This window comes from Electrona antarctica (assembly GCF_951216825.1).
Source record: "Electrona antarctica genome assembly, chromosome: 4".
Classification (NCBI taxonomy): domain Eukaryota; kingdom Metazoa; phylum Chordata; class Actinopteri; order Myctophiformes; family Myctophidae; genus Electrona; species Electrona antarctica.
Genome location: NC_136809.1, coordinates 15,579,413 through 15,604,436, shown reverse-complemented (window position 1 = coordinate 15,604,436; position 25,024 = coordinate 15,579,413). Strand labels below are relative to the sequence as shown.

Here is a 25,024-nt window from a genome sequence, read left to right as displayed (position 1 = left end):
CCCCATTGTCTGTGTATCGAGCGCTTGGCCACATCTCAATTCATCGTGGCCATACATGACATAAGCAAATGTCCGGCAGTGTCCCAATAACCCCAAGCGTTCTTTGGTGGCGATCAAAGCGTGACCAGGCAAGCTGCTGAAGCTCTGCTTGTCACTGCACTGCAACATGGCCAACGCTGTAAACCCATTATCGTCGTGGTGTGAAAACAGAATGAGAAACGGAGAGGATGCAGCTTTGGCTTAGATGCACCAGCCATAAGGGACATACCATTTGCACACATACTTTCATTCAAACGTTCTTTTTAAATTTTTAACGGAGGATGGCAGAATATGATTGCCCGAGTATGTTAAGCTTGGCCTACAATAGCTGATATTATAATATCAGATATATCAGCTATATCAGCAACACAAACAGAGCTTAAGTTGCGGCATGATCCAAGGAATCCAGGGGGAAAAGATGTTGATTATGATTATACAACCCCTACGGTTCAAGAGTTGAGTTCAAAACATGAAGTGTGCTGTTGTTTGTTGCACCACCATGAGTGAGGAGTGTGAGGCTTTGTGGGAATGTGCATGCAAAGTTTCCCAGCAATCGGGTGCTACATTCCTTGTGTGTGCACGCTGGGCAAGACCTACGCTGTAGAGTGCATTGCTGAAATTTGACGGAAGTAGCAGGATTTTGGCAGAAGTACCGCTCAAGGAAATGACGTCTGACGATTTACAAATCTGTTTACATTCTCCGTGAAGAGTTGTGATTGGTCAACAAAATATCGTATCTGGGGGATATACATCTGACGGATGTTCCGGACCGACACTTCTGGCTATGCTGTCTCTGCCTTATATTGTGACCAGGCTTTTTTCTTCGCAGATGAGTAAGGCTGGGACCGAGGCTATTGTCTATGCTATGGCATTTTATGCAAAACAAGTTTGATTGATTGATTGATTGAAACTTATTAACAGATTGTAGAATGAGTACAGGTCAAATGTTCAATACAAAATCTGTTAAGAGGATAAAACAAGAAAAAGCAATAAGACTTGTTTACATATTATGGGTCCTCCATTTTCAATTCATCAGAAGTTGAACATTTAACTGTCATGAAAGAGGGCGGGACTGTGACGCTCTATAGCGCCACCAAAATGCAGGATGGCATTTCAGAAATACCACTTCTTCCTTGGCCTAGTGAGAATGTGCGTGCAAAGTTTTATGGCAATCGCACCCAGCTGCGTTCGCGTTCATGATTTGAGGAATTTTGTTCAAAATGGACCACTCCTGCAAACTTTGGAAGCCAATCTTAGTCAATCTGACAAGGCGGACGCCTTGATCATTGATGATTATAGAGATATTGTGTATCGATTTACGTGATGTTTGGACAAAATCTGATAGGAGTAATGTGGCCAATTCAGCGCAGAGCTAGGTTCTGCTCTGGCCTCCAGTTTCACGTCGATCGGGCGAAGAGATTAGCTGTGCACACGCGCGCACGCACAACAGAGCAAACACACACAAGTGGGTCCATCTCCACCATTAACTGAGTGATCTTCTAACACGGAGGAGCTACTGTATGAGCCATATATCTGTTGGAACCAATGTTTTTTGTAATGGTTCTGGAGCAAAAGCATGACAATATCCTGAGGATAAGAGAAAGGTCAACGACCGTCTGCAGCTAATGGCGCCTTCTCTGGCCAAGAGGAGAACAGCAGGTATTGTCGCTTTTGCTGGTGGCTGGCATTGAAGTACAAGACAGGTTTTGAATACTAATGTGTGTGAGTAGCATGGCAAGATAACCTACTGTAGCACACTGCCTCTGCAGTGTTCTACGGCTTGACGCAGCCACCCTGAAAAGCACCTACATTATACTACTCCTATTACGCTGAACAATTGAGGTCAAGATTTGTGAACCCAAATGTACTCGGAGACCGCAGGCGTTTATTTTTAACCCAAATGTAAAATAAATTAGAGCCAACACAGTTTCAGTGTTACGCTCTATGAAGCTGCATCATAGTGAACAGGAGACACTATTGGTGATTGACATTATGGTTATGTTAGTAACCATTGTGGTTTTATAAGATGTACTGCATAGTAAAGTAACTAAGTACATTTACTTAATTACTGTACTTGAGTATTATTTCTGTTTTTCAATACTTTATACGTCTACTCCTCTACATCAGAGGCACCCCCCCCAACACACAACAAGCTCTGTGAGCTCTGTGAGCTTGTCCGTCTGCTATCTTCAGCAAAAGCTTTCCCCCACGAAAACAGTTAAGTAAAACAATATGTGTATATTTTCCCCACCCCTGCCTTCTCGTGTGCTCTTGCAGTACCTTGAAACCCAGCGGTGGAAAAAGTACTCGCATTTCTTAGTCTTACTTAAGCAAAAGTATCAATTGTGAGCTTGTAGATCGGCTATTTTCAAATGGCCGAAATGTATATAGGGCTGAAGTGGTTACTGTATGTTTTGTAATAATAATCAAAATCTACAAAGTAACTAGTGACTTAAGTTTAAAAAAAGATGTAGTAGAGTAAAAGTACAATATTTGCCTCTGAGATGTGGTGTAGAAGTAAAAGTATTGCATGGAAATTGGAAATACTCAAAGTAAAAATAACTCAAAATTGTATAGTACAGTACTTAAGTAAATGTTCAGGACACCGCGCAGCGGACATGGTCTTCTTCTAGGCCAGTGGTTCTTTGTCTCAGGGCAGCCCTGGAAATAACTTCCCCTGAATTACATCGTCACTTTCAAAGCGCCTTACTTTTTTTTTTCAGGTGAAACCTCACTAATGATCGCTCATGAAATGTAAACGACAAGATCGCCACCCAGTCGACAAGATCGTGATTGGCTGCTTCTAGCCAATGGGATGGCAAAGCGGCCTCCAGGCAATGGGAAGGGGAGAGGCAAATAGAGGGTATGCGCGTGACATCATTATCAAACCCGGAAGTTATGCAGGAATGCCTACTGAGTGGCAAAAAACTATTTTCTGGCCTTGACAGCCCATACATCCAAACAGAAAAGTCCTATCTGATTGCATTAAACAACGTTAAACAATGTTAAACTCACTTTGCATGTTGCTTTGCCACTCGATGTGCCACTCACTTTAAGCATGCGCATACCCTCTATATCTTCCACCTAAGATACAACAGTACACATGTCACTTGAGAGAATATCCGTTTCCAATTAGGATTGAAAATGTCATACATACTTGACATTTAACCACTTGAACTCCAGCAACATCCATAGTATGGAGGGAACAGAATCTATGAGCTCACACAAGCTTACAGATTTGCTTATTTTGACAAAGAGATTTGGTGTAGATGGAAAAAAAAAGAAGCAATTGCGCATGCATAAAGTGAGTGGCAAAGTGAGTTTAACGTCGTTTAATGCAATCAGATTTCTATTTGGATGTATTTCTTTGCCACTCAGTAGGCATTCCCGCTAGCTTCCGGGTATGATGGTGGTCACGCGCATAGCCTCTATAGAGGGTCTAAGTAGTTAAAGCAGCACTATGTAACTTTATTTCATGAATAAAATGTAATGTTGTCCAATCTGTATGGTAGTCATCATGGAAGGAGGTACTAGGGACTACACACCGTCTTTAGGCAAAGGAATTACTTTATTGTAGGACATTTCGATCACACACAGGATCTTCATCGGGTCCTACTGTACCTCCTTCCATGATTGCCTTATTGGCCCAGCACCCATGTCGATGTGCGTGTTGATAGGTACGCTCCTCAATCTGGATGGTAGAACATGATAATACAATATACAGTTGGAGGCCATCGATATTGTCCTTTTCTTTTTGCTGAGGTTTGCGTGATCTGCGTAAAAGGACAGTTAACCCATTTTGGGCGGGAACCCCTTTTGGTGTTTTAAACATTATGTTATAATTTAGCTATTGAAAAATAGCAGATCTACAAGCTCATAGCGCGCCACCGAGTGGCGCGCTACGAGCTTTGCAGGTCTGCTATTTTTGAAAAATCGTGAAAATATTTATTTCAGAAAACTGGAGGATTTAGAAGGATTTTTTAAAATTTTGAGGTCAGGCCTAAATGGGTCAAATGATAAGGGACAATATCGGTGGCACCCAACTGTACAATTGGGGTGATTGTATTTTGTCTCCCTTTCTATCAAGACTTTTAGATTGTGCCAATTAAAGGTCATGTTTCACCTAGACACTAGATAGATTCATTTTATCCCCTGAGCAAGCAGGAAAGCTCTATTAGCTCAATGGTATATTAAAGAAATCAGCAGTTGCGCAGGAAACAGGGTTCAAATCCGTCCAGGGTAAAAGAGGAAAGTTACACAGTGCAGCTTTAAGCTGAACTGATATTGATAAATTCCCAAAATGATGAAACTATTCTGCGGCACCCCAGGACTTGCATCATGGCACCCACTTTGAGGAATCCTGTTCTTGGCAAAAGGCATGCCTACAAACTACATACCAAGAATACAGGCAATTGGGATCAGTAGTTTAGTGTTGCAACAGTCAATTAAACTACTCAATTTAATCAATTATCAAAATGTTCTGTAATTTAATGAAAGAATCGATTAATAACCAAATCTGTGAAAAGCTTCAAAAGGTCTCACAACTGTGAGCTTGGAGATCGGCTATTTTAACTAGTTTTGCATGACACTGTTGTGCGACACTTAAGTGGTTCATCGAAGAAGTAATCGGAGGAATAGTGGCTAAGAAAACAGTGGATAGTTGCAGCCCTACATCAGGTGGCTGCTCATATTCCTGAGGAAATTACACAACATAATAGAGAAGTACAGACATAGAAGAGAGACTGAGAGATACGTAGGAGGAATTACTGTAATTATGATCACCCACTCCAGAAGTACAAAAACATTACACTGCTGCACTAACAATTACAAGTTTAATACAGCTGCATACAAATTAACAGTGCTTCTTTTCAAAACACCATCCATTTGGGTGTGGATGGAGAGGAGGGGAGACTTATCCAATATTCCTTCCTCATAATATCAAACACACAAATGGATGTGACTTCCAAATGGGCCATAATTATATAGAGAAAGAAAGTATCACGCACCAAAATCAGTGACCTACTTTGCATTTTTTTCCCTCCCCTGTAGAGAATATAAAATATTATAATTCTTCTCCGTTCTGGGGCACAGTCAATTTGAACATTAGCAAATTGAGATGAGAGACGCAATTGTGTGTGTGTGTGGTGTAGCATTATGCAGCATGGCCTATTTGAAAGGGGAGAGACAGAGAACACAAGGACGCTGCTTTGACCCCGTTTTGAATGGGAGGCAGCTAATTAGAACGGTGATTACTGGTTGTTATAGCGCCGCATCTGGGAAATGACTGAAATGATGTGACCCCCTCACATCATTTGCAGCTGCAGCTGTGGAGGTATGAGAGAGAGATAGAGAGGGAGAGACAAAAAGAGCAGGGAAACAAAGAAACCAACAGGGGGGAGAAAAAAAGGCAATCACAGGAACTGAGAGAGACTCGAGGTAAAAGGAAAACAGGAGAAAGATGCAGAGGCTTGGTGTAACCGTGTGAACCCCAGCCTGCAGTGGGTACGGTGGAGCACAGCAGACTGGAGAGAGAGAGAGAGAGAGAGAGAGAGAGAGAGAGAGAGAGAGAGAGAGCGAGAGAGAGAGAGAGGTTATACTGGGTAACTGCAAACCAAGTATAACCTCAGAAACTAAAAGAAGGCGTGAGGAGGAGAGTGAGACAATACACAATACATAGTAGGATCTGCACCTTCCTCACAACAGACACAGGAGAGAGGAGAAGCGGAGAGCAGAGGGGAGGAGAGTTGAGGAGCGGAGAGGAGAGGAGAGTTGAGGAGCGGAGAGGAGAGGAGGGGAGTTGAGGAGAGGAGAGGAGAGGAGAGGAGAGGAGAGGAGAGGAGAGGAGAGGAGAGGAGAGGAGAGGAGAGGAGGGGAGAGGAGGGGAGTTGAGGAGCGGAGAGGAGAGTTGAGGAGCGGAGAGGAGAGGAGAGGAGAGGAGAGGAGAGGAGAGGAGAGGAGAGGAGAGGAGAGGAGAGGAGAGGAGAGGAGAGGAGAGGAGAGGAGAGGAGAGGAGAGGAGAGTTGAGGAGCGGAGCGGAGAGGAGAGGAGAGGAGGGGAGTTGAGGAGAGGAGAGGAGAGGAGAGGAGAGGAGAGGAGAGGAGAGGAGAGGAGAGGAGAGGAGAGGAGAGGAGAGAGGAGAGGAGAGCAGAGGGGAGGAGAGTTGAGGAGCGGAGAGGAGAGGAGAGGAGAGGAGAGGAGAGGAGCGGAGAGGAGAGGAGAGCAGAGGGGAGGAGAGTTGAGGAGTGGAGAGGAGAGGAGAGTTGAGGAGCGGAGAGGAGAGGAGAGGAGAGGAGAGGAGAGGAGAGGAGAGGAGGAGAGGAGAGGAGAGGAGAGGAGAGGAGAGGAGAGGAGAGGAGAGGAGAGGAGAGGAGAGGAGGAGAGGGGAGGAGAGTTGAGGAGCGGAGAGGAGAGTTGAGGAGCGGAGAGGAGAGGAGAGGAGAGGAGAGTTGAGGAGCGGAGAGGAGAGGAGAGGAGAGTTGAGGAGCGGAGAGGAGAGGAGAGGAGAGTTGAGGAGCGGAGAGGAGAGGAGAGGAGAGGAGAGGAGAGGAGAGGAGAGGAGAGGAGAGGAGAGGAGAGGAGAGGAGAGGAGAGGAGAGGAGAGGAGAGGAGAGTTGAGGAGCGGAGAGGAGAGTTGAGGAGCGGAGAGGAGAGGAGAGGAGAGGAGAGTTGAGGAGCGGAGAGGAGAGGAGAGGAGAGTTGAGGAGCGGAGAGGAGAGGAGAGGAGAGGAGAGGAGAGGAGAGGAGAGGAGAGGAGAGGAGAGGAGAGGAGAGGAGAGCAGAGGGGAGGAGAGGAGAGGAGAGTTGAGGAGCGGAGAGGAGAGTTGAGGAGCGGAGAGGAGAGGAGAGGAGAGGAGAGTTGAGGAGCGGAGAGGAGAGGAGAGGAGAGTTGAGGAGCGGAGAGGAGAGGAGAGGAGAGTTGAGGAGCGGAGAGGAGAGGAGCGGAGAGGAGAGGGGAGGAGTTGAGGAGAGGAGAGGAGCGGAGAGGAGAGGAATTGAGGAGAGGCATACAGTATATCGGGACTCTGCTCCTTCCTCTGCAGTTGGAGAGTGTCTTTGTTCCGCAACAAGATGATGATGATGACACAATTACCCCCAAACGCACAGAATGGCAACCAGCAGATAAGAGACAGTATAAACCGATGATTCACGCAGAAAAGGAAGGCCAGATTAAGAGAGAGAGAAAAAAAGTATGACCTGTATTTGAATGTGTCCAAACTATTCCTCAGTTACCCCAAATGACCAGCCAGCTGTCCAGCCTCTGGGTCGTGTTATTTTGGGCGCTTCATGTGAGCTGACGGAAAATCTAAATGAAGACTTAAGGTCATTTGGAATGTGTTGTGCAGAATGCTAACATGTTGCCTGCTTTTCAGCCTGGGTTCCTTAACCACTATACCTGGCGCCCCCCATAGCAAAAATACCAGATCCACAAGCTCATAATGCATTCGGACCACAACGCATTGTCAGCTATTAGTAATTTCACTGTTTGTCGTATAACAAATACAATTCTAATAAATAGCAAAAGTAACAGATCTGCAATCTCAAAACGCACCATGCTTCGAGCTTGTCAATCTGCTACTTTTGTGTGTCTCTGTAGTATGATCAAATAGGGCATACATTTTAAAGTTAAAATATGGAGACGGGAGGTAGGGCTTAAATGGTTAAAGTGCATTGGCTCCTCTTTGGTGTCTGGTTTTCAGAGAGCAACACTGAGATTCTGCATGGACTCTCTGCGTTCTTGGTAAAGACAGTGGAAGGCCCGGGCTACAGTTAGGAACGGTGCTTCACAGCTCTCCATCTCCTTCTGCAAACAATAAGCACAAACACACAAGATTGACTTACTGTTATTGAATATGGTTGCTGTCGCGCAGAAACCTCTTATCTCCATATTCTAACCTTTTGTGGGTTGTTTTGTAAATTAATTCCCTACTCGATCCTTCGATCTTGCGAATCTGCTACTTTTAAATTTGAATCCTGAAAAGTAACCGTTTCCACCCGACAGAGACGATTATGTAATACTATCATTTTACTCAAAACCAATATTGTCACTGTCTCCATATTTGAGACATATTTTATTTTTATCATAAATTAATGTGTGTCTGTGTGTTTTATAAAGAAATTATTGAACCAATATAAAATATTAACAAGAGCTTCTTGAAGTTGTGACTAAATAACTGGATCCAATGGATCCATTGGAACACGTTTTTCTTAGATTTACAGAAAAGTAACGCTTTTGGACATACAAGGTTTACAACCGACCGCGACAACATACAGTAACACCCTCCTTTCACTGGAAAACCAAGGAAAACAATGCAATATCAGGCGGAGCCCTTACAGAAAATCTACAAACTGAACCTTCAAAAGGGGAGGGTCCCGGTTCTGTAGAAAACATCATGTCTTGTCCCGGTACCCAAGGTAGGGCGGGCAGGTGAGTCAAAAGACTACAAACCGGTACCCAAGGTAGGGCGGCCGGGTGAGCCGAAAGACTACAGACCGGTACCCAAGGTAGGGCGGGCAGGTGAGCCGAAAGACTACAGACCGGTACCCAAGGTAGGGCGGGCAGGTGAGCCAAAAGACTACAGACCGGTACCCAAGGTAGGGCGGGCAGGCGAGCCAAAAGACTACAGACCGGTACCAAAGGTAGGGCGGGCAGGTGAGCCAAAAGACTACAGACCGGTACCCAAGGTTGGGCGGCCGGGTGAGCCGAAAGACTACAGACCGGTACCCAAGGTAGGGCGGGCAGGTGAGCCAAAAGACTACAGACCGGTACCCAAGGTAGGGCGGCCGGGTGAGCCGAAAGACTACAGACCGGTACCCAAGGTAGGGCGGGCAGGTGAGCCAAAAGACTACAGACCGGTACCCAAGGTAGGGCGGGCAGGTGAGCCGAAAGACTACAGACCGGTGGCCCTCACATCATGAAAACCCTGGAGAGGATGCTTCTCTGTAAACTGAGACCGCAGGTCAATGACGTGCTTGACTCCCTGCAGTTTGCATTGGTGTGGAGGATTCTGTCCTTCGAGTCCACTCTCAGCTGGACAGGCCGGGTGGTTAAGTGAGGATTGTTCTTTGACTTTTCAAGTGCATTGAACACCATCCAAACCCCCATACTCAGAGATACAGTAACTCGATGGGATGAGGGTGGATCCCTCCTTTGTTACCTGGATTACGGACTACCTGACAGGATGACCACAGTATGTCAGGCTGGGGAACTGCGTCTTGGGGACGCTGCTGAAGCAACACAGGGGCTCCACAGGGGACTGTCCTGGCTCCCTTTTTGTTCACACTGTACATGTCGGACATCAAGTACAACTCTGAGTCCTGCTTCATTCAGAAATATTCTGACGACACAGCCATTGTGTCGTGTGTCAAGGATGGGCAGGAGGAGGAATACAGGGACCTGACGAAGGGCTTCAGGGAATGGAGCGACAGGAACTGCCTCCTCATAAACACCTCCAAGACTAAGGAAATGGTGGTGGACTATAGGAAGAACAAGCCTGCTCCTCTCCAGCCTGTCAACGTCCAAGGGACAGCTATCAAACAAGTACCTGGGAGTTCACCTAGACGAGAACCTGGACTGGGCTCTGAACACCGACGCTGTCTATAAAAAGACACAGAGCACACTCTTCTTTCTGAGGAGGCTCAGATCCTTTGAGATGTGCAGCAGAATGCTGTACATGTTTTACCAGTCAGCAGTGGCAAGTATCCTGTTCTACGCTGCAGTCTGCTGGGGAGACAGTGTGATGGACAAGGATGCCATGCGGCTGAACAAACTGGTGAAGAAGGCTGGCTCAGTACTGGGGGAGAGGCCGGACTCACTGGAGTCTGTTGTGGAGAGATGCACACAAAATAAGATGGACAATGTGAGTCATCCTCTCCACAAAATCTTTGCAAGGATCTGTTCCGTTCTTTAACTCCACGGCCAGCCGCTAGGCTTATGAACTGGACAATTGGATTTCCAGCTTTTAGTTATTTATGGGTCTACTGTATGTGCGAGCCAAGGCTTCGAGCCAAGGCTCTTCATCAAATGTTTGACCAGATGAAGCTCTATCTATCTATCTATCTATCTATCTATCTATCTATCTATCTATCTATCTATCTATCTATCTATCTATCTATCTATCATGTGAATGATGAAAGTTAACTCACAGCTACTGTCTCATGGTACTCCAGTCCCTGGCTTTGAGCCCACTCCTCTGCTGCTGATGTCTGCACCTCTCTCCGTGCCGACAGGTCAGACTTGTTGCCCACCAGGACACCTGATCCACACACACACACACACACACACACACACACACACACACACACACACACACACACACACACACACACACACACACACACACACACACACACACACACACACACACACACACACACACACACAATTGTAACACTTTCTGTACACCTTTTTGATGATCATGTTTACGTTTATGTTTAAATCATGGCATTCCATCTTTATTATTGGTATTGGTATTTATTCCTTAAATAGGCTGCGTGGTACACACCTGGCACGTGGAGGCCCTGGTAGTGGCTGCGGACTCTCTCCATCCAGTTGCTGCAGTTGCTGAAGGACTGCTGACTGCTCAGGTCAAAGACCAGGCACAGCACGGAGGGCTGGCCCCACTGACCACACGCACACGCACACGCACACACACACACACACACACACACACACACACACACACACACACACACACACACACACACACACACACACACACACACACACACACACACACACACACACACACACACGTGAAGATGAGGGAGGGTGTGTGTGTGTGTGTGTGTGTGTGTGTGTGTGTGTGTGTGTGTGTGTGTGTGTGTGTGTGTGTGTGTGTGTGTGCGCCTGGCTGCGTGTGCAACTGTGAAAGCCCGCGCTCGCGCGTACGTCTGTGTCCCGCGCGTGCGTGTGTGTGTACACAGACTCACAGTAAAAAAAAAATATTGTGTTAAAGGCAGTGTATAAGTGATAATCTTTTGTTAAAGTACGTGTTAAATAGCTTTAGATGATGATGGTAATCACTGCTATAGAGTGTTTGTTCAGTTCCAGTGGTCTCTCGTCTCTCTCCAGCTCTTTGGTAAACAGAAGATACATTTTGAGGTCATGATACCAATTAGACACAACCATGAGAGAGAACACATACAGGATTACAGCATTAAATTGGAAGTGATGTAACCAAAGAATTAGCCGAGAACATTGGAAGTGGAACATTATTCAAATTGAAACTGATAATGAAATAATCTTTGTGCATTGCCCTCTCCTGATTGGATGAAATTGGTATCCTGACCCTGAAAATGCATTTTCTGTTTATACTATAAAGACCAGGAGCAGGGGCGGCCTTAAGGATCGGGAGGCCCCGTTCATGACGTCATCATTTTAATAATTATATATATATAAAAAATAAAAAATAAACTACTCTTTGGACTGATCCTAAAAACATCTCCAACTACTAAAGCAAACTATACAAAACAATCCTCATGCAGTAGATTAATGTAAGGTTAGTTATTATGTTTGAGTAGGTCTGTAGGCAGGAGGTTATTATGCTTGTAATACATATTTTGTCTGTAATTTATATAGATGCATGTACTGTGTGTATGTACTGCATGTATATTTGTATTTAAACAGAATGTATTACTGGTACTTTAATGTGTAGAAGGGAAGTTCTTGATAAGCATTCCGGCTTCTAACTTCTCCCGCACAATTTTTATATGTATGTATTGTTCTTCTGTTTTTAACTTTTTTTACGTGCCAATAAATAAAACCTAAAAAAAAACTAAAACCATATGACTTTTACACTCTGTTTAAAGGAGTAGTTCACCTAAACAAAACAACTTAATTGCACACCCCATGAAGCTTTGGATTCATGGAGATATGTTTTTGTTTTTGTAAATAGTGCATTTATATAGCACCTTTATCCAAGGCGCTTTACATAGATTGTGCATTACATTCACCCATTCACACACACATTCATACACCGATTGCGGCGGAAGCCATGCAAGGTACCAACCAGCACATCGGGAGCAATTTGGGGTTCAGTGTCTTGCCCAAGGACACTTCGACATGTAGACAGGAGGAGCCGGGATTCGAACCGCCGACCCATGGATCATTGGACGACCTGCTCTACCTCCTGAGCCACAGTCGCCCCGGAATTGTTGCATTCCTGAGCCAATAATGTGATAAACCGCGTAGTCCTACTGGGGTCCGTACGCTTTTCCGACCAGTCATTGGTCCGACATGCGGAAAACGACCGGATTAAGGTTGGCGAACATGCGTTAAGGGAACTTAGTACTTAGGACTCTATCACCATATTCCAATCTCACCTCAAAACCCACCTGTTTAGGCAGGCATATGGCTGACCTCTGCTGCAAGCTGTGCCCTAGTTTTGTTTTGCTTTTAACTGTGTTTTTGTATCAACTGTTTTAACCTGTACGGCGACCTTGAGTGCCCTGAAAGGCGCCTTATAAATAAAATGTATTATTATTATTATTATTTCTGCACCCGTCCTACTGAGTGTCCTATCGACTGACCACATCCTCTATCGACTGACCACATCCTCATCAAACTATTGGCTTAGGATTGCGACAAAAACAGAAAGATCTCTTTGAATGCAAGGCTTCATGGGGTGTGTAATTGATATCAAATATTCTTTGGGTGAACTACTCCTTTTATTTAACTCTGAGTGTATACAAATGTAACCTCATGTTACCTATGCGTACACTCTCTGAGTTACAAGGATATACAGTTAGTTTAAGAAATGTAACCCCACGTTACCTATATGTGTACACTCTCTGAGTTACAAGGATATAAAGGAACACCTAAAGTTAGTTTAAGGTTGTTCACTTGCAGTAATATATCACGTGGGCTGAATCCTTACCATTCTCTCACAGGATTCTACAAATGTCTCCCTGCCAGCAGAGTCTATTATGTAAAGCTCCTAGGGAGAGAGAGAGAGAGAGAGAGAGAGAGAGAGAGAGAGAGAGAGAGAGATGGGTAGACAAAACGAGAATGACAAAACGCAGCGAAATTACAGTGGTGATTTTGCTGCAGTGGTATATAGGGGATAATTCCTCAGTTTCACATCCATTCTTGTTTGGGTTCTAGTAATGGATTTAGTACAGCGGTGATGAAATATCATATCTTACATGCACAGAGGGACATTAGGCTAAATCATACTGCGATTTTCATTTCCAGTTTCCGCTACCGCCAGCGGTTGGTAATTTTCTCGCTGTGATGCCACAAACCTGATAAATTAATACTGAGTAAAGTGTGACAATAGGAAAGCCATGCAGGAACTTTTTTCATGCATGCATGCGCGCACATGCGCGCACACACACACACACACACACACACACACACACACACACACACACACACACACACACACACACACACACACACACACACACACACACACACATAAGCATTGATTGCTTATTACTAGTATTGAAGGGCCGCTGCAAAGGCTCATTGAAGGAGCTCCTAAACCCACATTTCCTGGTGTGTGATTTGATCTATACGTGACACTGCCACATAAATGTGTGAAGAAATATATTTCCTGTCCTGGTATGAGTATTGAAAAAAGATTAAACATAACATACTGGGTGATAATAAGGGAATATATTGGTTAAAATATGGTTGAATATTTAACCGCAAAATGTAGTGTATGCCGTAAATATATTTTGTTTTGTGTACTAAAGTTAAACCATGGTCATTCATTTTCTATTGACAAGGTTTCATCATATAGGGAGCTGTGGGGAAAGGCATGTTATGTTAGCAATAGTTCCAGGAAGTGAGGTACCAGGAAGGAATGTCTATAAAAGCACAGGAAGTGAGGCGGCCAGGTTTTCCATTTTAGGTATCAAAAAGAAAGTGTGGTGGTTTGTGAAAGAGACACACTTTGGGTAATAGCATCATATCCTGTGTTTGTAAAACTTTGGCATTGGACATTGGAACATATACAGTACAGTAAATACAAAAATTATTTAGTTTAGCCTTTAGTTTAGGCTTTGTAAACAAAAATTGCACGGGGCAGAAATTGATCGACAAAGCTGATCTACAAGCTTCAGCTATTTTTACTATGTACGACACTGTTGTGTAACAAAACATAAAATTATTAAAAACAAATAAACAAATAAAATGCACTCCTCGATTATTAGTTTAATTGGAAAAAGTAATTGAAAACAATGGATAGTTCCAACCCTGTAGCCTAATATGGACCAGTCGTGCAGCTGGTGTTGAATAGCCCATCGTTCTCAAAGTGGTCCCTGGCACAACATCATTTTGGGGTGTTCGCGGAGCCAAATTAAATTAAAATAGTTTGAGAACCACTGGAATAGCCGCTGACGGGTTCCTGGTAATGGAGGAGAGTGTTTGACTCACCACACTGTCGCTAGTCTCTGGGATGTTCACACACTTCATCAGCAGCTCCACGCCAGTCGTCTGTCCAAATGACACAACCGTCACATTCCCATTAAAGTCTGAGTTACACTTGGCACTGTTTTTTTCATAGTTGTTGCAAAAACATAATTTCGCCCACTCCTCTTACCGCTGTAATCCATGTGATGTGACAATAACGTTTATTCTGATGTGAGTCGAGTTCCGTCCACAGCGAGGTCACTCACCAGTGGCAATTAAACATTGTAGCACTAATCACACTTATCAGCTCTAGGGTTGATAACAGCCTCTTGGTGCGGTTATCATTGCCTTCACCCAGGGAAAATAAAGGGTGAGCGTATGATAATATAACAGCTTAGATAAAGCAGACAGGTGCATGAAAGACTGCTTAATAATCTGTCCCAATAGATTATAATGCTCATTAACCTATCTCGCCCCTGAGGGGCCAAAATGCTGCTGTAGTCCAGTATTTACTGGACATTTTAGCCATTTCACTGGCCCTCAGAATAGAGGAATAGAGGGCATATCCATACAAATACAATTATAACGACTACTGGTTAAGTCTCTAGTTTAGGGTCAATACCCCAAAATGTTGTTTTTTTTTTTTTTAAGTTTAAAAAAAGTAAAGAAAGATTGTAGATCTACAAGCTCACAGCGGATGTGCTTGTAGGTGCTTGTAGCTTGTAGGTCGGCAATGTTCACTATTCGGTATACGAAGAGGGTGCTGTACAAACTACTAGAGCTTAAAGCTGCTATCCGTAATGTTCATGAACTACTATTCAAACCCGCGTCCCCCATGCGAACACTGAATTTTCTACTGCTAGAGCTGGTTTGGGATATTTCTCTTTGAACAGTACAGTAGTTCTGTACAGCGCAGGCAGACCAACTACAACCACTACAGTTGTGTTAGTTCTTGTAACATACGATACAGATTGGTTTGGAATAAAGTTCTATTCAGTAAGACAGTTATGGACTACAGCTTTTAATGGTTAAAACAGTAAAATATAACTTTTTTTAATCAATAGAATAATCACAAATGTTATTTTTTGTTTTTGATTCATTGTTATAACAATGAATCAATTAACAACTTCAACATTATTTTACACTTTGCCCCACAATGTTTTGGCAACATTTTGGCTATAAATGACATGCCCAAATTAGGGATCGATGGTTAATCAATTATAGTATGTATTTATTTATGTATATACAGTATGTATTCATGAATAATGTAGTATAGTATGTATGTATATATACTATATACTGCAAAATGTACCATAGTACCTTCAGTACTGACTGCACTAGAGAATGACGATAAAGTCCATAAGAGCCATTAGAGAAGGTCATATCAGTAGAGACGATTATATCAGAATAAAAACAAGACACTGTGAAGTGTGTATCCTCTTCAAGACACTGTGAAGTGTGTATCCTCTTCAAGACACTGTGAATTGTGTATCCTCTTCAAGCGCTTTGGTGATCTAAACACGTAAGTGGCTTGGATAGGTCTCGATCCATGACCTACCCGCTTGGTCTAACAACTGTGGCAAACTTGAAGAAGAAAGCCAAGGTCAAACTCTGCCTTGCTCAGATTCCAAATCCTCAGTGCACACAGCCACAGCCACAGTCACATACACACACAGTCACACACAGTCACACAGTCACACACAGACACAGACACACACACACACACACACACACACACACACACACACACACACACACACACACACACACACACACACACACACACACACACACACACACACACACACACACACACACACACACACACACTTGTGCGGACAAATATTTTAGGACAGCACTGGAACTAGCTGAAAGTAACTAAAATAATTTGCCATCTACAAGTGAGCTTGTAGATTGGCCATTTCTTTATGTGTGACATCGGTGAACAACTAAGTTTAAAATAGGGAAAACTAACCCCAAAACCTAACTTCTAAATGCCTAAACCTATCCTGAACCCTAACCTGATTATTTTCTTAATTGTAAGTGTAACCTTTAAATTAAGTGCAACTTTGAGACTATCTCCTAACCTATGTGACTATATGTTTAGAGTACCAGTAGGGGCAAAAGTGAAGTGAAGAAACAGAGAGAGAGATAGTGTTGCACTGTTGCCTGCTAATTACAGAGAGAGAGAGAGAGAGAGAGAGAGAGAGAGAGAGAGAGAGAGAGAGAGAGGCAGGGGGAGAAGGGAGTTGCACCACTCAGTTCACATGGGTGTGATTTTTCTTGTAAGGCCTGGGGAAAAAAGGCCCTCACAATGTCTATTTCTCCATTGTGGGGACATTTGGCCTCTCTCTCTCTCTCTCTCTCTCTCTCTCTCTCTCTCTCTCTCTCTAATAACCAATTTTCAAGCTGAAAGTAAGCTTGAGAAGAATCAGTTAATTTCTATTCTGTATCTGGTGTGTAAATTAGGTGTAACACTGCAGTCTCACTCTGGAGCCAGCTAATGAGCTGACGTGATGCATTGGCAGGGTGTCCTGCTGGAATGCCAATGAGAGCCTATTAGCAGCAAATAAGCAGGAATATTGCTAACGGCCCGTCTGACATTTCAAAGGAGGACGTGACCGGAATGGGGGACACCCACTCCGTACCCTTCAGAATTAAAAGTTTGCGAATGTGAGGTTTTGGCTGTGTGTGTTCGCCTGGGGAACCACTCTTCGTACAGCTGGACTGCTTAAGCTCGTCCTGTACAATAGATAGGACACACAATTGATTTCATTTTGTAATTGTTTTGCCTCCCCAAAAGGTCTCTGGCAAATTGCACGTTTGTTGGTTGCAATTGGCACGCCAATACCCATACGCTAAAAGCAACGGTACCGTGACTAGCACTTAATTGTCATGAGCACTTTACAGTATGTGCAGAACTACTACACAGTACATTGCTGGGTGTTCTGTTCAATTAAAAGGAGATGCAAAGTGATTTTCTTTCTTTCAAATTGTATAACCGGGTGGCGCATGTGTTCCCAAATTGCAATTGCATCGTTCCCGAGTAGACTGGTGTCCAACAGGCACGTCATTTAAACTCACTTCAAGCCTTGTGTTTGGCAAAAGATAACGGGTATAGTTTTCTCTTCTGAATAGAGGTTTGTGCGTCTATAAATGTTCAAGATTAGAGCAGCTCTTGTCAACAAACTAGATATACTAGGCTTGTGTAGATGATCAATACTGAAATCGCTAAGGTACTTTGCTCAAACTTTATGCCAACAAAAACAAATACACACATCACAAGCGACTGGGTTTAACCTATTGGGGTATACAGAAGTGTTACTTTTGTTGACATTTGTGTGTGTGTGTGTGTGTGTGTGTGTGTGTGTGTGTGTGTGTGTGTGTGTGTGTGTGTGTGTGTGAGATAGAGAGAGAGAGAGAGGAGCACCTGTGCTACCGGCTTTCCAGAAATCCTGCTGTATTAATTATCGACGTTCCCTTCACCTCAGAGCCCACAATACTGCTGACGCGCCAGGAGTTGGCGAGAGCTCTCTCTCTCTCTCTCTCACCCACCCACGGATCCAATTTAATTTGTACTCTTCAACCTGTCCTGTGCCCTTAGCAAAACTGCACAACTTAAAAGGGTTCCACTGCCTTGATCCAGATGTTTAGAGAAGTGTGTGTGTGTGTGTGTGTGTGTGTGTGTGTGTGTGTGTGTGTGTGTGTGTGTGTGTGTGTGTGTGTGTGACTGTGTGTGTGTGTGTGTGTGCGTGCGTGCGTGCGTGCGTGCGTGCGTGCGTGCGTGCGTGCGTGCGTGCGTGCGTGCGTGCGTGCGTGCGAGAGAGAGATAATGTACATAGATTATGCAGTTTGTACACATGCAATTAATGTGAACATGCATTTTACTGTACATGCATAGACATGAGCTACATTCAATCAATAGCAACATTGACAGAAGGGATCATTGGGGAGCCATGACCATGCGTGCGAGTGCGTCAGGTTAATGTCATGGCTCTTGGATGCATAGTGATGGAGATTTAGCACTCCCTGCATTGATTGATAGATTGGTATCAGCATGCTCTGCTGTAGTAGGGATGCGTTCCTTGAGAAATGGACAAATCTACACTAGTATGTACACAGTCACAGTACATACTTTATATGTGAGATGTCTCATATTGTTATCTACCAAACTATAGCACTGTACTGATGGGTATTAATGCATGATAGAAGTTAAAGCAATCATAATGTTAAAGCAAATATTAAAAGTCCATAGGCTTGACTGCCACATGACGTCACGAGTGAAAGCTTTTTTGTTTTTTGGAAATGGGTTATATACAGCTGTGATTGGCATAGATCAGAAGTTCACATGATATTGACTGCATTATTTATATATATATTAGTATTCATTCTTCTGTTGCATGAATGTACAGTATATTCTGTATATAGTAGGCGTCAGGTGAAACCAAAGTACTCAATCAAATTAGACAAATTCAGTAAAAGGAAGACACTAAAGAAGTGGGAGAAAGAGGGAGAGGGAGCTGAGAGAGAAGGGAAGGGAAGTCTTCAAAGATTTGACAGATACGAACCGAAGACCCGATGTACTGCGCCATGTCGACAAAATTAGCGCTGTGATTGGCTGGAAGGTGTGCCATTGACCGAGCATCGCATAGCGACTGTGCCTCAGGGGATTCCCGTTATATGTAAGTGGCATATAGTGAGATGTCATCAGACATTGTGCGACACTCATAGCGAGATTTCCCCCTTCTCCTCTGTGGCTGGAGCAATCCATCTGAATTTTAACACAGGCATTGACAATGCAATCCTGGGGAGTGAGTGTGGTTGCCTATACTATACAGTAGGTCAGTGGTTCCCAAACTGTGGCACGTGCACCCCTTGTGGTGCGCGAGCGCCTTCTAGGGGGTGCACGACATGAAAAGGCTAATGTTGGTGCTATGGTTTTATTTAAAATATATTAACATATGCCAATATATGGCAAGTATCGTTGCTGTCCGGAGGAAACCTCATAACTCCATTTTTTAGGTTTTTTATTTTCCCCCCCCCCCATAAATCAGTGCTATTGAACACCCTTTACGTCTGTGTGTTGTTTAAAACATATTGAACCAATGGAAAGTAGTAAAAGACACATTGGACAAAACCTCTTAACTCCATTGGACCCTTAACTCCACCACCTCTCTCCTTCTCATGCAAGTAATTGACAATATCTAATGCAACACCAACTTTGATGAGGCAGTATTGCATCGTTTAAAAAAAGATATGGTTTTATTCATTTCCTTAAAAATTTATATTTTTAATTTCCTGAAAAATGAACATTTTGGAGTTATGAGGTTTCCTCCGGACAGCAGAGATCATGCAGAATATAACCTATGCTGCATGCCGTATTCAGGTTCATATATGTGCATATTAAATAGGAATTATGTCTCTATATAGCTTGTGCAATTTATATTTCCATGTGGGGGGTGCATCAGCTAGGTCGGGACGTAACAGGGGGTGCACTGCACAGCCAAATAGGTTTGAGAACCGCTCCTATAGGCAATATAAATACATAATACTACTGAGAGACATGGACAGACAGATGTAACCGCATGGCTTCTATGTGGATCTCTGCCGTCCTGGTGATGATGTCCTATTGATGATGTCATAGTGATGTCAGTGTAGACAAGTCACAAATCACTCAAAAATGGACAGCTGCACAAATCTGCATTTCTAGGCTTGCACTGCAACGGTTTATGTTATGTGTGATGTCACATCTTATGCAGGCTCATGGTCAGCCTGCATAAGATGTGAATGGTCTCAAGGACCAAGGAATTTACTGATGGAGAGAGTGAGTGAAGAGAGACAGAGAAGAGGAATGATATAGTATACATTTATAAAATACATTGTCCAACCCTGCAGAGGAACCTATAGAACTCCCCATCACAGTCCATTTATAGCTGCATTTGATGATGGAAGGAAGGAGTGAGCCCCAATATTTCCAGACTCGGGTCTCCTGTTCTGAGTGTCCATATGCCTGTGGCTCCACCTTCCCCCGTGAACACATGAAGAGGAGCCACAACGACCTCTACTGCCAAACACTGAGGAATGAACAGGACGCCATGGCAGCCTGTCAGCAAATAAACTGCACTGAAAGAGACAGAGATGAATCCAAGTCTAACAGTCATCAACAGTTTACCAAGAATGTAGCTCTGGTGGGAGAAGTAAAGACACATCATCCGAAAACCTGCATCTGTAAACAGTGTGACAAGAGTTTCAGTAGGTTAAGTAATCTGCAGGCACACCAGCGTATCCACACTGGAGAAAAACCGTACCACTGTAAACACTGTGACAAGAGTTTCAGTAGGTTAAGTCGTCTGCAGGCACACCAGCGTATCCACACTGGAGAAAAACCGTACCACTGTAAGCAGTGTGACAAGAGATTCTATCAGTCAAGTCATCTGAAGACACACCTGCGTATCCACACTGGAGAAAAACCTTTCCACTGTAAACATTGTGACAAGAGTTTCATTGACTCAAGTAGGCTGAAGAAACACCTGCGTCTCCACACTGGAGAAAAACCATACTCCTGTAAACAGTGTGACAAGAGTTTCAGTTCGTCAAATACTATGAAGACACACCTGCGTATCCACACTGGAGAAAAACCGTACCACTGTAAGCAGTGTGACAAGAGATTCTATCAGTCAAGTCATCTGAAGACACACCTGCGTATCCACACTGGAGAAAAACCTTTCCACTGTAAACATTGTGACAAGAGTTTCATTGACTCAAGTAGGCTGAAGAAACACCTGCGTCTCCACACTGGAGAAAAACCATACTCCTGTAAACAGTGTGACAAGAGTTTCAGTTCGTCAAATACTATGAAGACACACCTGCGTATCCACACTGGGGAAAAACCTTTCCACTGTGAACATTGCGACAAGAGTTTCACTGACTCAAGTACTCTGAAGAAACACCAGCGTATCCACACTGGAGAAAAACCGTACTGCTGTAAACAGTGTGACAAGAGTTTCATTCAATCAGGGGATCTTAAGAAACACCTGCGTCTCCACGCTGGAGGAAAACCATACACCTGTAAACAGTGTGACAAGAGTTTCAGTCAGTCAAACAACATGAAGGCACACATGCGTATCCACACTGGAGAAAAACCTTTCCACTGTAAACATTGTGACAAGAGTTTCACTCACTTAAATAGTCTGAAGTACCACCAGCGTATGGTGTGCTGTTCATGAGAATATAATGCAAATCACAAACCAGGATATTCCTTATACACCTGCTCTCTTTATTCTGGGTGATCCATCGCCATTAAAACACCTCCCCGCACCTCTAGCTGACTGGATTCATACAGCATTATTGGTGGGCAGGAAAATCATTGGAAGTCTGAGGATTTGCCTCCAGCACATGTATGGTTCACTCAGCTTGGTATTGTGGCTGCTTTGGAGAAGTTATCTTTTACGATGATATTCACACCATACTACTGTAAACAGTGTATGGTGTGAATACTGTTTACAGTAGTAAACAGTGTAAAAAGAGTTTCAGGGGCGCCCGCTGGCCAAGTGGTCCAGGCGCATGCCACATATAGGATTTGACCTGACAGCGTGTCGCGTGTTCGAGTCCCGTTAACTTCATGACGACATTTGCAGAATGTCTCTCCCCTTCTCTCTCTCCCTCTTTCCTGTCTATTTTCACTTGATACTATCAATAAAGGCAGAAAAGCCTAAAACAAATCTTTTAAAAAAAGAGAGTTTCAAACCCTGGATAGCCACTGGTGGTAGAGAGAGAGAGAGAAGAAAACAAACAGAGCGGTACAATGTGTATGTGGGGAGAGCTTCAAGTTAGCTCTGAATGATAAACGTATAAGAGAAAAGAAAAAAAAGGTTTTACGAGTTAGTGTAACTTGCACGTTGAAAGAAGCAACGGGGAACAAAAGAATGTCGACGTCGATGGAGACATAGTGAAGTTTGAGTCCTTGTTTGGCTATGTTTAGCCTATAGGGCTTTCTGTCGGCAGATGGACACTTGAAAGAACACATTTTAGTGCCATCTGACTTAATGACTGAATTAATGAGATTAAGTGACACTTTATAATTGCTTGGTTTACCACGATTTCTGGACTGGTTAATTGTGTGCAGGAGACTACACGCACCCACAACGCGCATGCACACGCACGTGCATGCCAGTTGAGGAGAAGGACACGTTGGACCGTGGCTGTGCATTTTCTATTGGGAATACGGTTCATATCGCAACAGAGACTGTGGGTAAGGAACTGAACTGACTATTCTTGTGGATTAGTGTGCAATAATAAGAGCTCCAACATGCGTCAGTCATCTGTCAGGGGACTGCAGCTTATCTACAAAAATGACGTCATCTCCAGTCTCCAATCAGTGAACGACACAAGCCCGGAACACGGACCCTGATTCATTTTTAATCATATAATTCATACAATCGTATAATTAGGCGATCTAAAGGTCAGAGGGGTCCTTTGACGAATGACTGTGAGCTTCAGTTCTTGACCGTTTCCCATGACAGACCCTCTACCATATTGCCGAATTTGGAAAGCACAGAACTGCCAGAACTGCAAAAGGTGGCGGAAGAAGAAAAGACGGTAGAAAAACAATGGTCTTCCCCCCTAATTCAAGGTTTTAAATACAAAATACCATGACATCCTTTTTTGAGTGGTGTAAACCACTCCTACAACTGGCTTTGTTAGTCTGTCTGTCTGTCTGTCTGTCTGTGCTCAAAAAATGAGCATGGTTGCTACGGTCACCCAGTTCACACGGGTGTGATTTCATTACGTCAGACATTACGTAAGACCACAGCTGATCAGGCTATATAAGACCTTACCGTACACCACTCAGTTCACACGGGTGTGATTTTTACATTGTTATTTAATATTATTTTTATCTTATATTATTTGCCAATTAATTATTAGGGGGCCCACTTGCAATATCCCCACAACACACCAGTGGGCCCCGACCCACAGGTTGGGGATGGCTTGTCTAATGTATGAATCCAGTGTAAAGACTGGTGTGTGTGTACATTCTCACCATGCTGTAGTTCTTCTGGAAGTGTGCACCGTCACTGCAGAACATCTGAGCCAGAGCACTTTTCCCTACTGCAGCATCCCCTACACACACACACACACACACACACACACACACACACAGACACAGACACAGACACAGACACAGACACACACACACACACACACACACACACACACACACACACACACACACACACACACACACACACACACACACACACACACACACACACTTAGTGGGGGACTGCAACATTTGACATGAAGTGCCATGTTTTCAATGTATTATTGATTAGTCAGTGTGCCATATCAACATCTATCTATAAATACAGCAAGTCTCTGTGTGTACGTACGTACACTGGCCTGTTCTGACATCACAATGATGTTTTGACATCTTCATAGACGTCACAGACATAATAACTGGGTGGGGCATGCATTTCCAACTTGCATTGTTCCAAGTTGGCTAGTGACACATAAAAAACTGATAATTTAATATTTCTTCTTTAGAAATATTTTCTCCCTTCCACTCCTGAGTCAGTTATAGGAGTTTGAAGGAATGTAGAATTATGTGCAGGATGTAATTTGCATACAGTTGTGAGTGAGGGGACATCATTTAACTGACATAGCCTACCTTTTTTAAATATTTAATTCCCCCTATGTCAATGTTGGCATAGGGGAGGGGGCCAGGGGGGCATAACCCTATGCTAAGGTTGCTACCCTGATCCAGGTTAAGTTACAAATTAACCGCATTTATCATGTGTGAGCAATGTGTGGACTTGTCTAATAAACTATCCATCTGTCAGTGGGTTTGATGTTAAATGTAATCAACACATATGTGTTGTACATTGAACATCAAACATAACCTAAGATTTAGACTCTCGTAGATGTATTCTATCGATTCTGACATTTTCAATCTATGTCATAATCGGTAAAATACATCTACGAGAGTCTAAATCTTAGGCTACATCAAACCCAGTGATTGATTACAGGATCACAACAGAAACAAGCCCTTTAATAGGGCTTTTTGTGTTATCCTTTAACATCATTGCATACGAATACTTTTTTGCAAACTGGTAAAACTATTCAATCAATCAATCAATCAATACTTTCAAAAATAGCCTAATAGGAGAACATTACAGTGAGTCGCCTGCAAATCTATATAGTCGGAGGCATACTGGTTATCACTTATCACAGGATGGAATAAAACTGAAAGAGCTTGATATTGTTAACTTATTGTGATAGTGAATAGCAAATGCAATGTGTGGAGTGTGGATAAGAAAAACAACCAACAACCGCGCATCGGCATTCGCGTGGGATGCAGCTATGAATCACAGCCTACCGACAAGCAGACACCTGGCTCTCAACTTCACCATGTCAGAGGAGAACTTTCCTGTAGGTTATGTAAATCTGGAAAAAAAATCCTTATGGGGAAAAAAGGTCTTGTTTGTTTATAAGTGTTCACTGCTTTCTTCCGTACGCCTCCTCGGCAACAATGGACACGACGCGTCTCCTAGCAACCGGCCAAGGAGCTGCGCCACTGGACCAATCAGCGGGCGCGTACAAAGAGTCACGTGGACTTTGATTGCCCGGCTG

General features: G+C 43.7%; 1 protein-coding gene across 1 annotated transcript; it reads right to left on the bottom strand.

The window, feature by feature from the left end:
• Positions 1-7,653: 7,653 nt before the first annotated feature.
• ift27 (intraflagellar transport 27 homolog (Chlamydomonas)) lies at positions 7,654-24,904 on the bottom strand. The gene is made up of 7 exons (XM_079499367.1): positions 24,771-24,904; positions 23,436-23,515; positions 14,420-14,479; positions 12,915-12,974; positions 10,542-10,659; positions 10,183-10,292; positions 7,654-7,840 (listed from the first exon to the last, which is right to left on the bottom strand). The coding sequence occupies exons 1-7, from the start codon at positions 24,802-24,804 to the stop codon at positions 7,733-7,735; spliced, it is 570 nt and encodes a 189-aa protein (XP_079355493.1). The 5' UTR covers positions 24,805-24,904; the 3' UTR covers positions 7,654-7,732.
• Positions 24,905-25,024: the final 120 nt, after the last annotated feature.